Source organism: Pinus tabuliformis, chromosome X (genome assembly GCF_031772625.1).
Source record: "Pinus tabuliformis cultivar Carrire ecotype Pingquan chromosome X, CPIR1, whole genome shotgun sequence".
In the NCBI taxonomy this organism is placed as follows: Eukaryota; Viridiplantae; Streptophyta; class Pinopsida; order Pinales; family Pinaceae; genus Pinus; species Pinus tabuliformis.
Window position 1 is genome coordinate 1,275,528,395 of NC_142308.1, and position 21,298 is coordinate 1,275,549,692.

Genomic DNA, 21,298 nt, shown 5'->3' on the forward strand with positions numbered 1-21,298 from the left:
TAAGCGAAATGTGGGTGGGGGCGGCTCCCTCGTTGGGTTGGATCTCTCCAGAGCTCTAGCGGATGAGGTTATCTTGGAAGATTTTGATGAAGAATGGGTACAAACAGTAGATTATGAACATATTCCATTTAGATGTAGCAGATTCCATGAGCATGGACACCTTTTCAAGGATTGCCCTCTCAGTAAAATAGAGAACAAGAGCAAAGATACCTCAGTGAAAGATACTGAAAGCTTTCACAAAGTGAGCCATAGAGGAAAAGGGGGCAAAAGGGGACTTAAGCAACATCACGCAGAAGGGCCTCAAGCCAGTCGGAACAGGTAACAAGTACTCGACGAAGAATAAGAGATAACAAAAGTAGATCAGGGAATGGAGGGAAGTCCAGAGGAGAAGGAGAAAGAGGAAGACAAAGATCAAACAAAGGATAATAATAAACAGAAAGAGGATATGATGAGCTATGTAGAACTCGATATGGACTAGGAAATGACTCAGAGCGAGATGGAAGTGGAGGACCATGAACTACAGGAGATTCTTGATAGAGAAAACCTAGATTTGGAAGGGTTCTTGAAACAGGGAACCATGGGAGGGGTAGACTCGTTACCTCAAGAAGAGTTCACTAGAGTACAACAATTGTACTTATGGAAAACCCAGGCTAAAGGGATGGACAGGAAAAGTAACACTGCAATACAGTTTAACGAAGGTGTGAAATCTATGAAAAACACACCAGGATTAGCACCTAGATGCCTAGGAAAGAAAAGAGGCGGAAAAAAGAAGAATGAGCTGTTGATGGAATGTGGAAAGCTAATGATAGATTCAGGTAAGATGAAAGACCTAACCAGTTACTCCTTCACAAATATTTAATGATGAAGTTCACTTCTTGGAATATCAGGGGTTTAGGTAGTAAAAGGAAACAAAGATTACTTAGTAATAGAATGAAACAAGAAGCTCCGGATATGATTTTTATCCAGGAAACTAAATGTTCCATTCAGAAAATATGAGAAATATATAGCAAATGGCTGAATCGATTTGGGTTTCTAGAAGTCAAGGCATAAAATACATCAGGAGGCATTCTTACTCTTTGGAACCCCCAAAAGATTGGTATAATAGATGTTGAGGCTTCTAGAAATTATTTATCAGTGGTTATTCAGCATGTGGGGGATAGGGAGACCTATCTGGTCACGAATGTTTATGGCCCTCAGAGAATGGATGACAAACTTAGGTTTCTAGATTCTCTTGTGGATCTCAGAGAGAGATATGTAGAGATACCATGGATTTTGGGTGGGGACTTCAACATGATCAAATCACTATCGGAGAAAAAAGGGGGAACCAGAACTCTAAACAAAGACTCCTTAGCTTTTCAAACTTTTATGGATACTATGAAGCTAGTTGACATTGTTTCGAGTAATGGTCTCTTTACTTGGAACAATAAAAGAGGAGGAGAGTCTCAAGTAGCCTCAAAGTTAGACAGATTCATCATCTCAGAGGACCTTATGCTCAATGATAAGGAAATGGTAGCGAGAATTCTCCCCTTTGGAGGATCAGATCACTGGCCAGTTCAACTGGAGGTCAAGGGCATTGGTACCCCCAGGAATAGACCTTTTAGATTTGAGAATATATGTCTCACCCATCCAGATTTCATCAGCAACATTTCAAGTTGGTGGTCTGAAGATTTGCATATTTAGGGTACAAGTATGTTTCTTCTTCACAAAAGACTAAAACACATCAAGCTCAGGCTAAAAGATTGGAACAAGAATGAATTTGGCAACATTTTTAGGGGAAAAAAAGTTGTTGAATACAAATTGCAGGAGCTCAACCAAACTCTTATCACGGATGGCTTTGATAAAGTCAGAAATGATAAAGCCACCAAATTCCAGCAAGATTGGGAGAACTTATGTAAACAAGAAGAAATATTTTGGAGACAAAAATCTAGAGTTGGCTAAAAGAAGGAGAGTGAAACACCAGATTTTTCCACAGATCCACCTTGGCAAACAAAGCCCATAATAGAATCTCTTCAATCAAGGATGAGGGAGGGAAACTTCTTAGTTCCCATGAAGACATAGAAGTTGTGTTAGTTTAGCACTTTCAGGGATAGCAAAGGAAACCATTTCAGACAGAGAGCATTTCATCAAGGACTTAACAAGACATATACCAAGACTAGTGTCCAGAGAGGATAATTTCAACCTCAATAGGCCAGTGACTGAAGAGGAGATCAGTGAGGTCCTCAAGGAAATGCAGAATGGTAAAGCGCCAGGCCCTGATGGTTTCAATGTTGATTTCTTTAAAGCTTGTTGGAATATTGTTAAACAGGACATTCTGAATGTAGTAGAAGACTCCAGGAGGAATAGAACTATTCTGAAGGCACTCAACACCTCCTTCATCTCTCTGATCCCTAAACAGGACAATGCCCTAACTCCAGATAAGTTTAGACCCATAACATTGTGCAATGTGGTTTACAAGATAATATCCATGGTTGTAGCCAATAGACTCAAACCTCTTCTTCCCACTCTTGTATATGGGGAACAATCTGGTAATGTGGAAGGCAGGAAAATTCTCAATAATATCATTCAAGCACAGGAGGTGGTGCACTCACTGACTAGCAACAGGAAGGCTGGAATGATCATGCAACTGGACCTAGCCAAAGCTTATGATAAGTTGAACTGGAACTATATTAGGATGGTTCTTATTGCTTTTGGGTTTGATCATAACTGGGTTAGATGGGTCATGGCCCTGGTAACTTCTTCCAACTTTTCCATTTTGGTAAATGGTTCTCCCTCCGAGACTTTTATTCCCTCAAGAGGCCTCAAGCAGGGTGATCCACTCTCTCCTTTTCTCTTCATACTCATGACGGAAGGACTTGGTCGGTCTATCAAGCAGGAAAAAGAAGATGGAAAAATCAAGGGTCTCCAACTTTCTGAGAATGGACAGTCCTTGACTCATCAACAATTTTTTGATGATACCATGTTGCAGGGAATCCCTACAGTCAAAGAAGCTCTTGCATACAAACAACTTCTAAGTGACTTTGCCATGGCTACAGGTATGGAGGTTAATCTTTCCAAATCTAAGATTTTTTTCTTTAATACCAATATTGATATTCAAAGGAATATCTCCAGAATTTTGGGCTTTCAAAGGGATTTCCTACCTTCAAAATATTTGGGAGTTCCTCTAACTGCTAAACCTCTGCATAAGAGCATTTGGGAGCCGGTGATTAATAAGATGCAGGATAAAATCAGGAATTGGACCATCAGATCTTTAAACTTGGTTGGTAGGTTGGTGCTTACAAAGGTTGTTCTTCAATCTATCCCAGTCTTCATGCTATCAGCACTCCCAGCACCAAAAGGAGTCTTACAACAATTTAGAACCATTAAAAGAGACTTCCTCTGGGGTAAGGGGGAGTCAAGTAAGAAATGGGCCTTGGTAGCTTGGGAAAAGATTTGCAAATCTAAAAATCATGGGGGTCTTGGTTTGGACGATCCGGAGGTTCTAAGCAGGGCTTTAGGAGCTAAATTATGGTGGCGTTGGGTAAAAGAACCAAAGGCTCAGTGAGCTAGTATCTGGAAAGAGAAATATGCCAGCACTTGGCAAATTAACGATCATATAAGGATGTCTGGAAGTATAAAGGGCTCATACATTTGGAATAAGGCCTGGGAGAATAGAGGCTTAGTACAAAAGAACAGCTTCTGGGAAATCAGAGAGGGAGATCTGGCACTATTTTGGGAAGATAAATGGCAACAAGAACCGATACTGTTAAAAGAGGATTTTGTGGACCTCAAGATAGAGACAGACATCATAGGGTTATCTAAGGTCAAAGATTTTTGGGACCAAACCAATAATGCATGAAAATGGAGAAACTGGAGGAACATGGTTTACAGGGAAGACAACCCCTTGAAAGCTAAAGTAGAGGCTCTTATGAAAATATTGGAACAAAGGAAGATTCTAGTAACAGGGGGGCATGACCAGTTAAGATGGGGCAACAACAATGAGGGTACCTTTAATCTTAAGGAGGCAAAATGCATACTCCTTGAGCTGGATTCTCTTGCTCCGGATAGAATTTGGCAGAATCTATGGAGGCATCAAGGATGGATGAAGATTAAACTATTTATGTGGCTGGTTTATCATAAAAAAAATTCTAACTTGGGATAACACTCGGAAAAGGGGTGTTCTGGGGCCATCCAGATGCCAGCTCTGTGAGGCCCACGAGGAAACTATGGAACACCTCCTTAACAATTGCATCTTTACCTTTAGGTTGTGGGATTATTTTGCCACCATCTTCGAAAAGACCGACAGGAATAGAGGGAGTATTATCAATACCCTAAACAACTGAAGGCAAAATTTTTTTGATTATGAAATTCTTGGCTCAGCTTGGGCTCCTACGCCTAGGTTCATTATTTGGAATGTTTGGAAAGAAAGGAACAACAGAATCTTCAAAAATGAAAAGAAACCCTTCCAATGTCTTTTTGAGCAGATCTTGATACAATTTAAGGAGACGGTCAGTACTACTGTGCCAAATCCCCCTAAGAATCTACCTTCAGACGTTGAAATGAGGATTCTCCGACGGTTGGGCTTGCAAGGACTTATTCCTCAGGGCTTGGACAAAAAGTTTTGGATAATGGATACTGAGTAGGACTACTGGTATCCTCCCCCTCAAGGTTTTCTGAAATTTAACATTGATGGGGCCTCAAAAGGCAACCTGGGCAATGCTGGCTTTGGAGGGGTGTTAAAGGATGAAAATGGAAATATCCTTTCCATCTTCCATTGCCATTTAGGATAATCGACATAATGTGATTATCGAAGCTGAATCTGAGTTAATCATCAACTCGGTCAAAAGAATTAGTTGTGGCACGGGGCCGAAGAAGGTTTCAAAACATTGGACGTTGATCTAGGTCTTTCAACAGATCTAGCTCCACCTCCTGGGCCTATGCACGGTAAATTTTAACCATGTGTGAAGGAAGGCCAACAAACTGGCAGATTTTTTGGCTAATCAAGGAGTCAATTGTACCATTAGCAGGGTTGCGATGGGTTGGCAAGGGTTGCCTTAGAATAGACTTAAGGAATAGTGTTGCTGCCAAGCGGATGAAGATATGATGGTGTATCGTAATAAAGCCATGGAGGATGTGTCCAGATAATTTGGTATCGTTATGAGTTGCTATTTTTTCCTCTTTTTGTTCCTTCATGGGTTGCTCGGCAGATTCTGTTGCCCGAGTAGTTGGCCGGAGGGATGGGGCTTTACTTTATATGGGTTCATAAACTGGTGCAGAGGGGATGGAGTGAAAAGCCGGAATCCGGGCTTTCGTGGCGGCCGGAAAACCCTTGATTCTCTTCACAGGGACACAATTTTTCTCGCAGAGTGTTTTTTTGTTTATCGGGAGCCTTTCATGCTGGAAGCGGTTTTTAAGAATTGGGAGCGATCCCACTCAACTCGCTACACGTGGCCGAGGGGTGGGTACGAATACCGCCCTCATCGCACGCTAACTATCAGTGCTTTAGACCCGTGCGATATGATCCTCGGCCGTCGGATCAAGCACGATGGATCTACGGTTAAGAATCAATGAGCATGTCAGTGGGTCCATGCAGTTAAGCGGCGGGCTTTTAGGCATTGCGATATCTTCCTCTGCCGTCGGATCAAGCTTGGAGGATCTATAGTCAGGAAATATCGTGCATGTCTATGGGTCCATATAGTTAATCAACGGGCTTCTTGGCATTGTGATGTCTTCCTCTGTCGTTGGCTCGGGCAAGGAGTTTTGACGGTGGAGATTAAAGGCTTCAAGGCTGATTTCCGTTTCGAGGATGTTAGGTATTTCATTGGTACGAGTGTTAGTCCCCCATTCGGATTTTGGTGGGTCGAATGTTTGGCCTTGGTACTGTCTGGCATTTGAGGGTTTTGTTGTTTTGTTGGTAGGGATCGAGGTTTTTACCCTTAACTCGATGCCCTTGGTTTTTAGAGAGTAGTTTTTACTTGATCCATGGATCCATGTGGATGGTTGTATTCTATGTAAATTATTTTCCGATTTAATGATAACGAAGGTACGACTCTTGCTTTAGCAAAAAAAAGAAGAATTGGAATTGACATTCAAGTTTTCTGCTGAATGTGCCAAAGTCAAGGCTACCAAGTAAAATAGTTCAAGTTTTTTAAAGTGGAGGCTACAATTAACACACGTGGTTTTATAATGGGCTCATGGTTCCTGCCAATTTCTATGCTTCTTTGTAAACTTTTGAGGGATCCAACCTATACCAGCATGCTAAAACAATCCCATTTATTTGAGTGCATTTGCATGAATCCTTTACCAGTCAACTTTGTATGGATGTTATTGGCATTGAAACCAATTAGAGAATGATACTTTTTTTCAGTTAAGTTTGGATTGATTCAACTTGATTCTGCCCATAGATTTCGCATGCAATTGATGCAACATGCGTATAACTAAAGGCACTTACATGCGAGTCTCTGATTTTCAATTATGCTATTTGTAGGAGGTGGAATCCGAGGAGCATTTCATTTTCAAGTGTCTTGAATCCCATATACGATGACATTAGGGGAAAATACCATTGCATCTTTCTGGATTTGGCAAGATCACTATCCACTGGCATCTGGTATCTTGAGCATAGGTGTTCAACGCTTTAGATGGGTGAGGTGTCCTAGCCTAAAGGTTTCTTTTGGACCCTGCATTGTCAAATTGATTACCTCCATGTTGTTTCAACATTTGGTGTAGCTTAGAAATAGATAGATCATCTGGTGGTCAACACACCAAGCACTGAGTCAATGAGTCAACACTTGGTAGAGCTTAGCAATAGATAGATCATTTGGTGATCTACACACTAGGCACTGAGTCAATGAGCCAGTCGAGCCTTTCCCATTAGGGTTAGAAATACCTATCTCTGACATAGACTAGATCAACAGTCTAATATTGGCCAAATCCAACATAATACATGTAGTCATACATTTTATATATTTCAATTTTTTTTCAAATACTCTTTCTATAGTATTTATTCTATTAAAAATAATAGTTTTTAGGTTTCGTCCCCGCAGTCACGGGGTTCAAACCTCATGGAGAAGGATCGAGGAATGAAAGCCACTATGGGGAATTAAAATTCCCAAGGAGCATCGAGGGTTGACCAAAGCATCACACGATCTTGGTGATAAGCATCTCATGGTGGGTGGATGAGTCTTCTTCTAACCAATAGGCAGATTGGCCTAGACCTAGACTTATCCTAGTTACAAAAATAAATTTTAGTGATTTAGTTTTTAAAGATATTCTACTCTAATCTTTTATCCCTTCTTTGTAACTTTGCACCGTGAGGAACAATTGCCATTTATATTTATATTTATAAATTTCAATGAATTTATGAAGTACACGAGTCAGAAAAATCTTAAACAAACCAAATGAAACTGTAGCCGCTCCTGCAATTTCCCGCCATTTTATGATATCATTATGTGTCTCATTACTCTCAATGGGCTTTCATTTCCCTCCCAGCATTTCACTTTGCACCACCGGTATTGGTTTTTGGCTTCGAATGCAATCCTTTTTTCATCAAAGGAGTTCTGTGAATCAACCGTATGCCGCCCGCTACCGACAAATTCTCCACACTACCAGATGCCATCCTCTGCTCCATCCTTTCTAAAATCCCGGTTAAAGAGGCCATCAGATCTTCCCTTCTCCCCAAGAGATGGAGATTTCTGTATACCCAAATACCCCAACTCATTCTCTCCCCACATCTTCTTTTAGCCCCTCTGCATCCGGATCCCCTGTCCATTGCAACGGTGGAGAATATCATCTCCAAAATTCTGCTCTTGCATTCCTCTGATCTGGATGTCTTTTATCTATCCAACGACGTTTACCCGTCCGCGCGCGTATGCATTGATAGCCAATGACGGTTTACTCGCGACAGTGTGTACAAATGGGTGCGGTGCGCAGCATGGAGAAATGTTCAACACCTCACTCTCTGTGATTCCCCACAGAGGGAAATCCCACCTCCTGCCCTTTTTTCCTGTACTCGTCTCATTACACTCACACTCTACAACTACATTCTCTCCCCTCTTCCACCCCATTTCTCTGGATTCAACCATCTCACCACTTGCAACTTCAACTATGTGGAATTGACAGACCACTCCTTAGCCCACTTTATTTCACATCGCCCTCTTCTTCGAAATCTCAGCTTACAAAACTGGGTTGGCCTGCAGCAGCCTGCCATATCGGCTTCCAACATTACAGATTTGATTGTGTATAAGGGTGTGGAGGCTTCAACAGTGGACTGCCCGAAGCTTAATAACCTGCAGGTATACCTGATAAAGGATTTGAGGGTGAATGGGATACTGTTTCATGAGATTTCATGTTCAATTTGGGAACTCAACATGCAGGGTGGAAGTAATTTGATTGCATTGAGAGTAGAATCGCTTTCTGAGGAATACAATATCTCAGCGGAGAGATTTATTGACATAATAGGGAGCTTCAAGTTATTGAAGCTGCTGCTCGTTTTTGTTGGGCCTTTGCTTAAAAGTGAAAAGGAGATGGATATTTCTCTTCTCAATGTGTTCGAGAGGCTTCCTTATCTTGAGGAACTATACATGGGTAACAACTTTCTCTCGGTAAGAACAGAATCTCTACATAACTTTGATGTGTTCAGTGCAATGAATGTTTCCATGGTTGTGTGTTTGAATTTGCTTCCCATATGTGTCAGCGTATCTATAATGTGCAAAACATGTTAGACAAGGCATATGCTGATGTGGTTTAGGAAACAGATTATCCAACCTGTCTTACATTTATTTAAATCTTACTATAGGCAAGCAGGCAGTGGGGTATGTTTACTTGGATTGTATATTCCATGTATTTGAGGAGAATAAGTAAAGTAAATTGTTGACATTGCTCTATGACGATGAAATACCAGAATCTGCAATCAACATAAATTTATGATACCTTAGCTTACTCAAAAGAATGCCCACTGTAGATATGCACATGCTGTAAAATTCTTCATTGGTATTGTTATTTTCCATATTTATGCCTTTTACCTTGTAAATGAGGGCAGAGATGGCTGACTGTAGTTTTGAAATGCAATGCAGGAGCTAGCAAACCATGCTATACCTTTGACTCTAAACTCCCCACTTTCTAATCTCCGTAAGATAGTGGTGTACATACATCTAGATGGAACCAGTGACAGGGAAATCTGTGTATTAGGTTGCCTTCTTCAGAGCACCCCTGCTCTACAGGAGATGGTATTTCGAACTGATTACGCGGATTCTGAAAGTCCAATGTGTACATGGTTTTTAGAAAAAGTGTTATATTTGAATAGAGCTTCAAAGCAAGCAAGGATAGTGGCTATGTGATACATTAGAAGAATTAGCAGTCATGCTTTGTGTTACACGGGAATGATGTGTTTATGGATGAGATGTGGCTTTTGGTATCATGTTTATGGTTTTTCTGTTGCGTGTATTTTCTATCTCACACATTTGATATATTATATCATGTTTGAAGATTTATTGGTTTTTTTTAGTAATTAGTTGTTGATATAGTTTGTTGAGAATTTAATTCACCTTGGTCAAATGATGATATAGCCTTTGCATTTACATTCACCCTAGTCAAATAATGATTTTCTCACTTAGGATGTAGCCCTTGCATTTTGGTTGTTATGGCTATTGGTCTAGTCACTTTTTTTTTTCATTGTTTTTCCTAGTTATATGGTGATAAGCTTCCATGAGAGTGCAGTAACAATGCACTATTTCTCTGATTAATAGAAATATATTTAAAATAATTCAAAATAAATAAATAAATATCTATATATATATTTTTAAATATAAATTTATTTTCTATATTATTTAAAAAAACACTTGAAATAAATTCTATCATAACCCTAATTATATTTATTTTCACTATACGAAATATTTTAGGAACTAAGTATTCTAATTAGAAATTAAGTGTTTTGATATCCATCTATAGTTACAAGTGATTTAATTTATATAACTATGCTAATCATAACTTAGTAGTTAAATTAATAGTAGAACAATTGTTATTATGAATTATTCATAAATATTAATTAGCTTGTGTCTACAATTTAATTTAAAAATTAGTTTAATACTAAAACAAAAATTATAGATCATCCCAACTCCATTTTGCTCTGCAAAAAAAGGTCTTGTTTAAAATGGGACATCATTTGAGAGATAACATTAAAAATTTTGTTTCATATTCCCATGCCTTCACTGCCACAAACATAATTGCATTCAACTCTATATTTATCATTTACAATTCTCATGAACTTTGTAGGAGATAATTGGTTGTGTAAAACAAGTTTCTTGGAATTGACATCTCATTGAGTTGAAAATAAGTTTCTCCATATCAATAACCAAACACTCCCAAAGAAATAAAGTTATAAAGCGTCATTACAACTAACAAGGTAAGGGGCTCACCAAAAAAAAATTTGTTATCACAACATTTTCACTTTCATTCGGATTTTTTTATGAAAGCTTTAATTGATCATCACATCTTGTAACCAATTCATACTCCAATTAGTTATACTTATACAAGAACTAACTAGATCCATCTTATCCCTGAATCTATTAAACGTCAAAATAAATTAAATCTCTTTTTACTTTAAAAAATATTACATCTCAAAAAATTTGATCTCTCAATATTTGATAAATCTAAAATTAAAATAAAAATTATAAACAATATCCATTATCATGAAAAACATCAATATAATATAATTTGAATATTTTGTTTTCACATTCATATTGAAATGATATTTTTATGACATTAGTATTTAGTTCTAAAATACCTTTTTAAGAGCATTAGTATTTATTTTCGCGATAAAGTGGTCTATATGATATCAATTGACAGCTGATTTTTTGTTTGTAATTGCCCTCACAATGGGCAATTTCAATTTGTACATGACTATATAATCTCTTTGTTTTTGTGGTAACTGTATTCCAATGCTAAGTATTTGTTGTTTATTTTCAAAGTGAAATAATAATGGAATTGTAAAATGCCTGGTGATTATTATTAAAGAAAGCTGAGAAATTATCTCTTTTTCCATATTCTAATTAACTAATAATTCAGTTTATAATAAAAGAGATAATAATGAAACATTATTAAGGAAGGCTCAGATATAGTTCCTTTTTCCGGATCTTAATTAACTAATAATTCAGTTTATAAAAAAAAAAAAAAAAAACATTATTAAAGAAGGCTTAGATATTATCCCTTTCTCCAGATCCTAATTAACTAATAATTCAGTTTACAATAAAAGAGATAATAATGAAACATTTCCGGTTATCTTTTTAATAATTATTTGAATAAAAAAGAGATGATAATGAAACATTTGCTGTTTTTATTCAATAATGAATATTTAAAGCAATTATTACATTTAATTTCGGTCTGTAATAAACTAAGCCCTTTCCAACCTTCATGAACTCCTTGCTAAAGAGATTCATAAAGAACATGACCCAACACTATCTTGAATTTTCATTCAAGAATATTAAATTGTATTCTTTTTTAAATTCTCCAAAATCTCGTTGCCCATCCCTTCTGTTAAGAAAAAAAGAAAAAGGAAAAGGAAATCCTTTTTACCAGTCACAGTTTCATTAATTTACAAGGAGATTCTCATAACACTATCCTTGCTTGCTTGGAAGCTCTGTTCAAATATAACACGTTTTCTAAAAACCATGTATACATTGGACTTTCAGAATCCGCGTCATCAGTTAATTGAAGTTCCATGACCTGTAGAGCAGGGGTGCTCTGAAGAAGGCAACCTAATACACATATTTCCCTGTTACCGGTTCCATTTATATATATGTAGACATGTATCTTACGGAGATTAGAGAGTGGGGACTTCAGAGACAAAGGTATAGCATAGTTTGCTAGCTCCTGCATTTCATTTCAAAACTATAGTCAGCCATCTCTGCCCTCATTTACAAGGTAAAAGGCATAAATATGGAAAATAACAATACCAATGAAGAATTTTACAGCATGTGCATATCTACATTAGAGTGGGCATTTTTTTGAGTAAGCTAAGGTATCGTGATTTTTTTTGAGTAATTGATTACAGATTCTAGTATTTCATAGTCATGGAGCATATTCAACCATTTATTTCACTTATTCCCCTCGAATACATGGATATACAATCCACATAAACATACCCCACTGCCTGCCTGCCCATAGTAAGATGTAAATAAATGTAAGACAAATGTACATAAATGTAAGACAGGCTAGATAATCAGCATATGCCTTGTCTGACATGTCTTGCACATTATAGATACCCTAATACCTATGGGAACCAAATTCAAACACAAAACCATGGAAACATTTATTGCACTGAACACATCAAAGTTATGTAGAGATTCTGCCCTTACCGAGAAGAAGGCCTCGCCCATGTATAGTTCCTCAAGATGAGGAAGCCTGTCGAACACACTGAGAAGGGAAATATCCATCTCTTTTTCACTTTTAAGCAAAGGCCCAACAAAAACGACCAGCAACTTCAATAACTTGAACCTCCCTATTATGTCTATAAATCTCTCCGCGGAGAAATTGTATGCCTCAGGTGGCAATTCCACTTTCAATCCAATCAAATTACTTCCACCCTGCATATTGAGTTCCCAAATTGAACACGAAATCTCATGAAACAGTATCCCATTCACCCTCAAATCCTTTATCAGGCATGGATGCATGGTATTAAGCTTCGGGCAGTTCACTGTTAAAGCCTCCACACCATCATGCACTTCTAAATCTGTAATGTTAGGAGCCGAGATGGTAGGGTGCTGCAGACCAACGCAGTTATATAAGCTGAGATTTCGAAGAAGAGGGCAATGTGATATAAACTGAGCTAAAGACTGGTCTGTCAATTCCACATAGTTAAAGTTGCAAGTGGTGAGATGGTTGAATCCAGAGAAATGGGTTGGAAGACGTGAGAGAATGTAGTTGTAGAGTGTGAGTGTAATGAGACGAGTGCAGGAGAAAAGGGCAGGAGGCGGGATTTCCCTATCTGGGGAATCACAGAGAGTGAGGTGTTGAACATTTCTCCATGCTGCGCACCGCACCCATTTGTATACACTGTCGCGTGTAAACCGCCATTGGGTATCAATATTGCATATGGGCGCGGAAGGATAAACGTCGATGGATAGATAAAAGACTTCCAGATCAGAGGAATGCAAGAGCAGAATTTTGGAGATGATATTCTCCACCGTTGCAATAGATAGGGGATCTGGATCTTTGGAGATGATATTCTCCACCGTTGCAATGGATAGGGGATCTGGATCCAGAGGGGCCAAAAGAAGATGTGGAGAGAGAATGAGTTGGGGCATTTGGGTATACAGAAATCTCCATCTCTTGGAGAGAAGGGAAGATCTGATGGCCTCTTTAACCGGGATTTTAGACAGGATGGAGCAGAGGATGGCATCTGGTAGCGTGGAGAATTTGTCTGTAGCGGGCGGCATACTGTTGATTCACAGAGCTCCTTTGATGGAAAAAGGATTGCATTCGAGGCCAAAAACCAATACCAGCGGTGAAAACTGAAATGCTGGGAGGGAAATGAAAGCCAATGGAAAGTAACGAGACACAATGATTTCATAAAATGGCGGGAAATTGTAGGAGCGGCTACTGTTTCATTTGGTTTGTCTAAGATTTTTTTTGACATGTGTCTTTTCTCAATTCGTTTTAATTTTTTTTGACATGTGTCTTTTCTCAATTCGTTTTAATTTTTAATTGAAATTTATAAATATAATTCACTTGTAATTATAGATGGATATCAAAACACTTAATTTCTAATTAGAATACTTAGTTCCTAAAATATCTTAGAATACTTAGTTCCTAAAATATTTCGTATAGTGAAAATAAAAATAATTTAATTATTAAAATAAATAAAATATATCAATAACCCTTTCCAAATATTTTCTAAATATTATACTTTTGCCTATGATTTATGATTTAGTATTAAAATGGATGAATTTGACACAGTCACTTTGAATATAAAGTTTTAGTAGATTAAACAACTTTAACAAAATTCACACAAACTTTTTGTGTGATAATTGAGACCAATCTTAAGAAGATAAAACAACCTTAACAAACCAATTAAAACAAATGAGAAATTGAAGGCTAATCTCCCAATAAATGTTGAGCAATCTCTAGCCACTTGAAGCAGAATATGGAGCTTCAAAGTGGGATCTTGGTAATCCTTTGACTTGCCAAAACCAAAAAAAACATAAAAATAAATCATCAATTCTTGAATTCAAGAAAATCAATTTTTTTGAAATCTTGAATTCAATTTCTTGTTATAATATCAAATTTTTGATATACTTAGAGGCAAAAATTATAAAAACTATCATTGAATAAAACAAATTCAACAATCTTACAAAAAAATTGCTCAAGAAATCCTAAAAATTAGTAACTATACATCAATAAAACATTTTTAATAAAATTTGGAAAAAAATGCTCACAAGTTTTAAAAAGTAAAAACTAATAACTAATTATCATAATAGTTATTAATTATAAAAGCCATGTGTAAACATGATTTTTTTTATTTTTTATATTATAATTAATGTAATTGAAAATGAAAATATAGAAAAAAATAGAAAAAGATTAAAAAAAAAAAATTAAGTCAAATTAAAAAGAATAAAACTTTATAAATATATATTGGAAAAATATTTTTTAATTATTATTATTTTTTTCTCTTTAAAATTCCTCATTTAAAAAAAACCATATAAAAAGATAAAAACAGAAATATAACTATAATTTTTTTCCTTAATTATTTTTTCTTCTTTAAAATTAGTCATTTTAAATTGAAAATATGAAGAAAAACTATAATTCATGAAAATGGAAATAATAGAAAAAAGAAAATAAAAATAAAAAATTTAAATAAAAATGAGATAAAATTAAAAACAAAAAATAGTAACTAATAGAAATGGAAATTACTAAATAGTCCATAATAAGACCTCAACCAATTACCTTACAAATAAATCAATTTAAATAAAAATAAAAAATAAAAAACTAGATTCCCAAAATTAAACTATAAATAACGGACATAAATTTTTCCTAAACTGATCAATGCTTAATACCATTTATAAAAGGAGTAGTCTACCTAGGCGGTAGAATGGCCCGTTTTTCGGCACCGGTCGGAAAATCGTCCGGCTCTGGACATCGGGAATGTCTCCGCCCTCCGCCACCCTCCTGGAGCTCCGCCACCCTCCCCTGGCAATTGTTGGGTATACGAACAAAGTCCCACATTGATTAGAAGTGATAGAAGTGGGAAGGATCATGGGTATATAAGGATGAACAAATATCTCCATTGGTATGAGGCCTTTTGGGGTAAACCCCAAAAACAAACCCATGAGGGCTTAGGCCCAAAGTGGACAATATCATACCATTGTGGAGATATGTGGTGTCCCAACAAGTGGTATCAGAGCCAAATTCGAGGTTACCCAAGTGGATGAATCCTCGGAATGCCGAACAAAGATGGTGAGCCCCTGTAAGCCTGTGGATGAGCTCGGTTAAACAGGCGGTGTGCTCCGGATTCTTCATGGACGTGTCTTGTTCTCCAACACGGTGAAGAGGAGTGTCTTGTTCTCCAACACGGTGAAGAGGAGTTGACCTGGTATGGAGCAAGCTCTCGAAACAGGTGGTGCTACCATGTAAGGCATGTGCTTCCAACGCATTGGAGCGGAGAATCCTGGTTGGTAGTGGTGCTACCATGTAAGGCATGTGCTTCCAACGCATTGGAGCGGAGAACCCTGGTTGGTAGAGAGGGGAGAATCCTCGGATGGTTTAAGGGGAGGCTCGATGGTCCTTTGTTCGAGGGGAGGATTGTTGAGTATACGGGGAGAATCCTCGGATGGTTTGAGGGGAGGCTCGATGGTCCTTTGTTCGAGGAGAGGATTGTTGGGTATACGAACAAAGTCCCACATTGATTAGAAGTGGTAGAAGTGGGAAGGATCATGGGTATATAAGGATGAACAAATATCTCCATTGGTATGAGGCCTTTTGGGGTAAAGCCCAAAAACAAACCCATGAGGGCTTAGGCCCAAAGTGGACAATATCATACCATTGTGGAGATATGTGGTGTCCAGAGTCCCAACAGCAATTCTCCGCTTCTCCGCCACCCTCCCCTGGCAATCCTGACATTCCTGCCATTCCTGCCACGGCCTGACAGACTACTCCGATCCGGTTCCAATTCGAATTGTCACCCGCGCGCTGGTATTCATAATCATAACCCTGTTGCTAATATGTGAAGCAGCTTAAAGAACGGCCTCGACTGAAGGAAGGAATGGAAGATTTAATTCAAGAAGCACTGGAGATGATAGTCAAAGCTTCTATCATGTGCTGCGTTCAAATTAATTCGTCAAAATTTTCCAGGCGAGTACTGAACGCTCTCATGCCCATTTTTATGTTTTGCTTACATCCCTCTTATCAAATAATCCGGTAAGACTAAATCTAAATTTGTTTGAGGAACTTTACTCACAGGTTTTTCTCAGCGCCCGTCGACAAGAAAGAGCTGGTTGAATTTCAAGCAGAGTTAGAAAAATTGTACAAGCATATGAAGACCCGATTCGATATCTGTCTTTACGATGCCATTGATTGTAGGTCGGTGCGTCCACCGACAACACTGGAGCGAGAATATCCTACATATGCAGGTAAATTATGAGACATTGTGAGTGTTGATTGGTTTTGTACAAATATGAATATTATTTTTAAGGTTTTAGGATAGTTTTTGATATGTTTTTATATGGTTAAACAGTGGGAATTGAAGAACCCATAAAAGAAGTTGTTAATCTTCTGGAATGGGAAAGTGAGAAAAATGCAGTTGCAGTTATTGTGTATGGTTTTGGTGGAGTGGGAAAGTCTACTCTGGCGGATGCTGTGTTTGCTAGACTTGATATTGTAGGCTGTAAATATTCGATGGTTAGACTTGATATTGTAGGCTGTAAATATTCGATGGTCAGATTGTTTGATGATATAACATCAACTCCAAATATTGTAGAGTTTCAAAAATGTATATTAAGAGATTTGATGGTGGGCATAGCTGAAGAAAAGGCGGCAAAGCTAGATGTTAGAACGTTTGAAAGTGGACAGCATCAAATTGGGAGCGTGTTACAGAAAGAAGTAGCCTTTCTCTACGTAGACAATGTTTTGGACGGTGATAAGCTGCAGCAGCTTTTGCCTAGGGACATGCATTTGGCCAAAAAAGTGAGGGTGCTCATCACTGCGCGGGAAATGGGTGTGCGTACTGTGTGTACAGGGTGCAAAATGGAAACCAAACAGTATCCTATGAATGGCCTTCCCACATCTGAAGCGAGGAGTCTTTTAGAGAGGGAAATGAAGGAGGCACAAATAGACTCTAGCCAAATGGAGAAGATAGTAAAGATATGCGGTGGAATCCCAAAACTTTTGACAGTGGTTGCAAGCTTTATAATCTCCGAAGGGGACAAACAGAAAGCCTTTCGGATAGTGATGGAAGACAAAGAACATTTGAAGGGTCAAGCACTGGGGGACATAGAGCGCTATGTCTTCGCCTATGATCATCTTCCTGAAAGGTGCAAAGGTCCATTTCTTGACATCTGCGTATTTTTCAAGGGAATGAATTGGGACTCTGTGGCAGATGTTCTGGGAGAGTCTGAATTGGATATGCTAGAAAAGAGAGCACTGGTTTCTAAAGACAGATTCATGTGCTTAAATGTGCACGATGTGATTTTGAAGATTGGTACCATAAGGGCAGAGGAGACTAGATTTAATTTCACCAATGCAAATAGGAGTCAATTTCAAGAGTTTTTAGAAAAGGTATTAGAAATTGGAAAATAAATGCAGTGAATTATTTCATACAATCCCTTTCTCGATTATTATGACTAACTTAATTATAATTGCAGGACATCTCAGGAATCGATGGCCTCTGGTTTGATGGTTATGGAGATCCATTGGAAATGCCAGCAACAAAATTAGATTCAATGTCTAATTCGTTGAGAATTCTTCGGTTTGGAGTTTTAAATGTGAAGGGTAAATGTGAGAAGAGATTTGAGAAGCTGATGTTTTTCCAAGGAAAAGTTGCCGGTCTCCCATTTAGTATATCTCAGGTAAAAGAATTGAGATATTTGAATGACAAATCTTTGATAAAGCAACTCTGCTCCATATATTTATATACGCGTGCTCATTTGCTCCAATGATTTGATAATGGTGTATAAGTTGCATTCATTTAATTATGTGCAGATGACTTCCAACCTGAAACACATGGAATTAAATGGAGCGGGATCTTCCCATGATTTTGAAATCTCTCCGAGTGATCTTCAGCGGCTCCGGAATTTACGGGTAGTGCGATTAATCAACTTTGAAGCATGGAGAAAATTGCCTGCAGAGTTGGGAGAGATAATACATGAGTTACGAGAATTAACTCTTTCCGGGTGCACATCTATAAAGGAAATACCAAGATCCATATCAAAGCTTCAATATTTAAGAGTATTGAATATGGAGGAATGTTATGGATTGACTGGGTTGCCTGAGGATATTGGATCATTGAGTTGTTTACAGAAACTCAATCTCTCAGAATGCAAGCATATAGAAGAACTACCGGAATCAACTTCAAAACTTCGAGTAGACTGGGTTCGAGAGTTGCATTCCAAGGGAAAGCTTTTGGAAGCAGTTGATCCTAGACTTCTTAATGAGTACCCTGTTGAAGAAGTTGGGCTCGTTCTTGAACTGGGTTTGCTCTGTTCCCATCCTCATCCCGAAGCTCGACCTAGTATGAGAGAAGTAGTGCAAATGCTTGCAGGCGATAAAGCACATCCTGTGCCACCTTCTGAACCTCCTTCGGCAGACACACCTACAAGAACTGAAAATCTTGATGAATTCATTGTTTCATTTTCTTCATACAAGCATGGTTCATCTATTGCTATCTCACATCCTAACAGAAGCTCAGATGGTAGGCTAGTTTTCACACCGGATAGAACATCACCACTTTCACTGTTAGCAACAACAGCTTGAAAGGTGTGTGTAATTAAAACAAGTCATGGAGTAACTGTTGTTGAAAAAACATATTTATTTTGGTCCGTTGGTGCATGATCCATGTCTTCTTGTTTATTGGACTGGCCAATGATGAGTTACTTCCTCTTCAAACAGACTAAGAGCTGGAGTTCCAGAGATACAGAGCTTGGAGTTTTCCTTTTGATATGTCAGAAAAAAAAGGCTAACAGATCTGAAGTCTATGATTGCTGAGTGTAGACAAACTGTGTGCAGTTTTACTAATCTTCAAAGAGTATTTGATGCAACAAAATGTAGTGATTTTTCTTCAGTTGACCCAGTTTTTCATCTCAGCAAATGGCTTGATTATCTGATACAACAGAGTGTAAATTTAGAGGAGAATTTCTTCTCTGATGTTTAAATTATATTTACAAGTCACAAAAAAATAACAGTGTGTGTTGAGTTTCTTTCAAGTGTGAAGATATGCCGAGTTACATTATCTGTGTAACTAGCAGTTTCCATTGTATATGAAATGCATAAAGAAATCTCTGGCTTGCATTCTTGTGCTTCAGAAACAAAGTTGTTTCCCAATTGTATTTCTGATTTTAGGGGCGACATTGTTTCAATGTTTGTACATTCCTTATAGAAAAAAAGGTGAACAATCATCTGTTCCCTCTATATTAAAAAAACAATCCTTGTTGCTTTATGTACTTCTTTGTTATAGTTTTAAATATTTTGAATTTCCTATTTATCTTCACAATTTTTCTGCTGTAGATTCTTCTCTAATTGCTATAGGTTGCTCTCCAGGTAAAACAATTTAGCATCAAGTGGTTGTTGGTTTCAAAGGGGGGCATCTTTGTTGCCAAGTTGAAGAAGCTTGGTTTGCAGAATCTTGTGTTCTTGAGGCCCTGTTTTGAGGTCTTGATCAGAAAGCTAGAGAAATCTCATTTTCTAGGTAAAGAAGCTCAAGTTGGACAATGTTGTGTAGTTGTAGTAGTGATTATTTTGAGGTAGCTAGCTTCAGTGAGAGGCTAATAAGATATATGTGGTAGGAGAAATGACATCTAGACATTTAGAGATCGATAAATTCTATGGCCACAACTTCCATTTATGGAGGTTGAAGATGGAATATTTGCTTATCGAAAGAGAGTAGAAATCAGTATGAAGGACACAAAGTCTGACATCGTGAAGTAGGAGGACTGGGGCAAGATGAATGATAAGGTCATGGCCTTGATTGGTTTTGATATATCAAATTCTATGTTAATGGATGTGTTAGGAGAAGCTAACTTAAACAGGGTGCACAATTTGATTGATAACAGCTATAATATATGTGTGAAAGTAGCTCATCTGCAGAATAGGTACTATTGAAGGATGAGCATAAAGTAACAGGAATTGCCACAAAATCTGAGTAGGGCAGTGAACCTCTCCACTCATGTTTAGATTCCAACTCGGATGACAGTTAAAATGAATGATTTCATAACTTAAGCCTTCAGACCTGGCAATAATAATCATAAAGCATACATGTATCAAACCCAATTGGGCTATCAAGTATTATTGATTGATAAAGACACCAAATCTCTGTAAACTTCAAAGAGCTGTTGAAATAGTTCCCTATTAAGCAGATGTGAAATCACTACACATCAGAACTTGAAGTCCCTAGATTTATTAATGAAGTCTTCTTGTACGACTAATAAATTTATCTGAGCTCAGATATAGCTAGATTCCATGACGTCAGAATTAAGAGGGCATAGATATGCTTCATCTAGGTCATTAAGGGAATTGCTTCATCTAGGTCATTATCCATATCTAACACAAACAAAGATTGATTTCAAAGTGGTGTTTTCCAAGAATGTATATGAATAATGAAAAATGCACCTGTTTAAAGCTACTATGGCTTTGTTTAATTTAACATTCCATGTAAACTGATAAAATAAACTAACAGTTGTTTATTCAAAGAAACTCAGTTAACGAGATTAATATGTTTACAGAGGCACAAATATGACAATTATCGATAGTACATAACACAAACTTAACCTGAAAATGTGTACTATAATTAAGTGAGGATTTATTGTAAGCATGCTACATGGGTTAGATTTTGTTTAGCAAAGCAATCAACACCCTTTTCTTTGATTTTTGGTAGACTACTCCCTTTGGCCCGATAGCCAACCCCTATTACATTGAAAAGGATCAACTTTACAGAGAAATAAAGCTGCTAGCTTTAAGGAATGAAATCCTAACAATAAACTAAAATAAAACAATCTCTGGCATGTTACAGGAAATCTGGAAATGATGAAATGGAATGCTTCAAATCTGAATTAGATCCACAGCTGATTGCTGACCCAATGCCTTGAAATCTGATATATACTCCACAGTTGCTGATTCTTCTCCA

General features: G+C 37.6%; 2 protein-coding genes across 2 annotated transcripts; one reads left to right on the forward strand and one right to left on the reverse strand.

The window, feature by feature from the left end:
- Positions 1 to 11,577: 11,577 nt before the first annotated feature.
- On the reverse strand, positions 11,578 to 13,455 carry LOC149144649 (F-box/LRR-repeat protein At3g26922-like). The gene is made up of 2 exons (XM_089452219.1): positions 12,327 to 13,455; positions 11,578 to 11,841 (listed from the first exon to the last, which is right to left on the reverse strand). The coding sequence occupies exons 1-2, from the start codon at positions 13,404 to 13,406 to the stop codon at positions 11,578 to 11,580; spliced, it is 1,344 nt and encodes a 447-aa protein (XP_089308345.1). The 5' UTR covers positions 13,407 to 13,455.
- A 2,480-nt stretch (positions 13,456 to 15,935) lies between these two features.
- LOC149144650 (disease resistance-like protein DSC1) lies at positions 15,936 to 19,603 on the forward strand. Its single transcript, XM_089449572.1, has 4 exons — positions 15,936 to 16,595; positions 16,700 to 17,739; positions 17,826 to 18,029; positions 18,163 to 19,603. Exons 1-4 carry the CDS (start codon positions 16,499 to 16,501, stop codon positions 18,931 to 18,933), a joined length of 2,112 nt encoding a protein of 703 aa, XP_089305698.1. The 5' UTR covers positions 15,936 to 16,498; the 3' UTR covers positions 18,934 to 19,603.
- Positions 19,604 to 21,298: the final 1,695 nt, after the last annotated feature.

Bases quoted from the DNA above. Each gene is read 5' to 3' on its own strand.
- LOC149144649 (XM_089452219.1), bottom strand. From the start codon at position 13,406: ATGCCGCCCGCTACAGACAAATTCTCCACGCTACCAGATGCCATCCTC. The intron at 11,842-12,326 runs GTAAGGGCAGAA...AATGAAATGCAG, and splicing joins TGGGCGAGGCCTTCTTCTCG to GAGCTAGCAAACTATGCTAT.
- LOC149144650 (XM_089449572.1), top strand. From the start codon at position 16,499: ATGAAGACCCGATTCGATATCTGTCTTTACGATGCCATTGATTGTAGG. The intron at 17,740-17,825 runs GTATTAGAAATT...TTATAATTGCAG, and splicing joins TTCAAGAGTTTTTAGAAAAG to GACATCTCAGGAATCGATGG. The intron at 18,030-18,162 runs GTAAAAGAATTG...AATTATGTGCAG, and splicing joins TCCCATTTAGTATATCTCAG to ATGACTTCCAACCTGAAACA.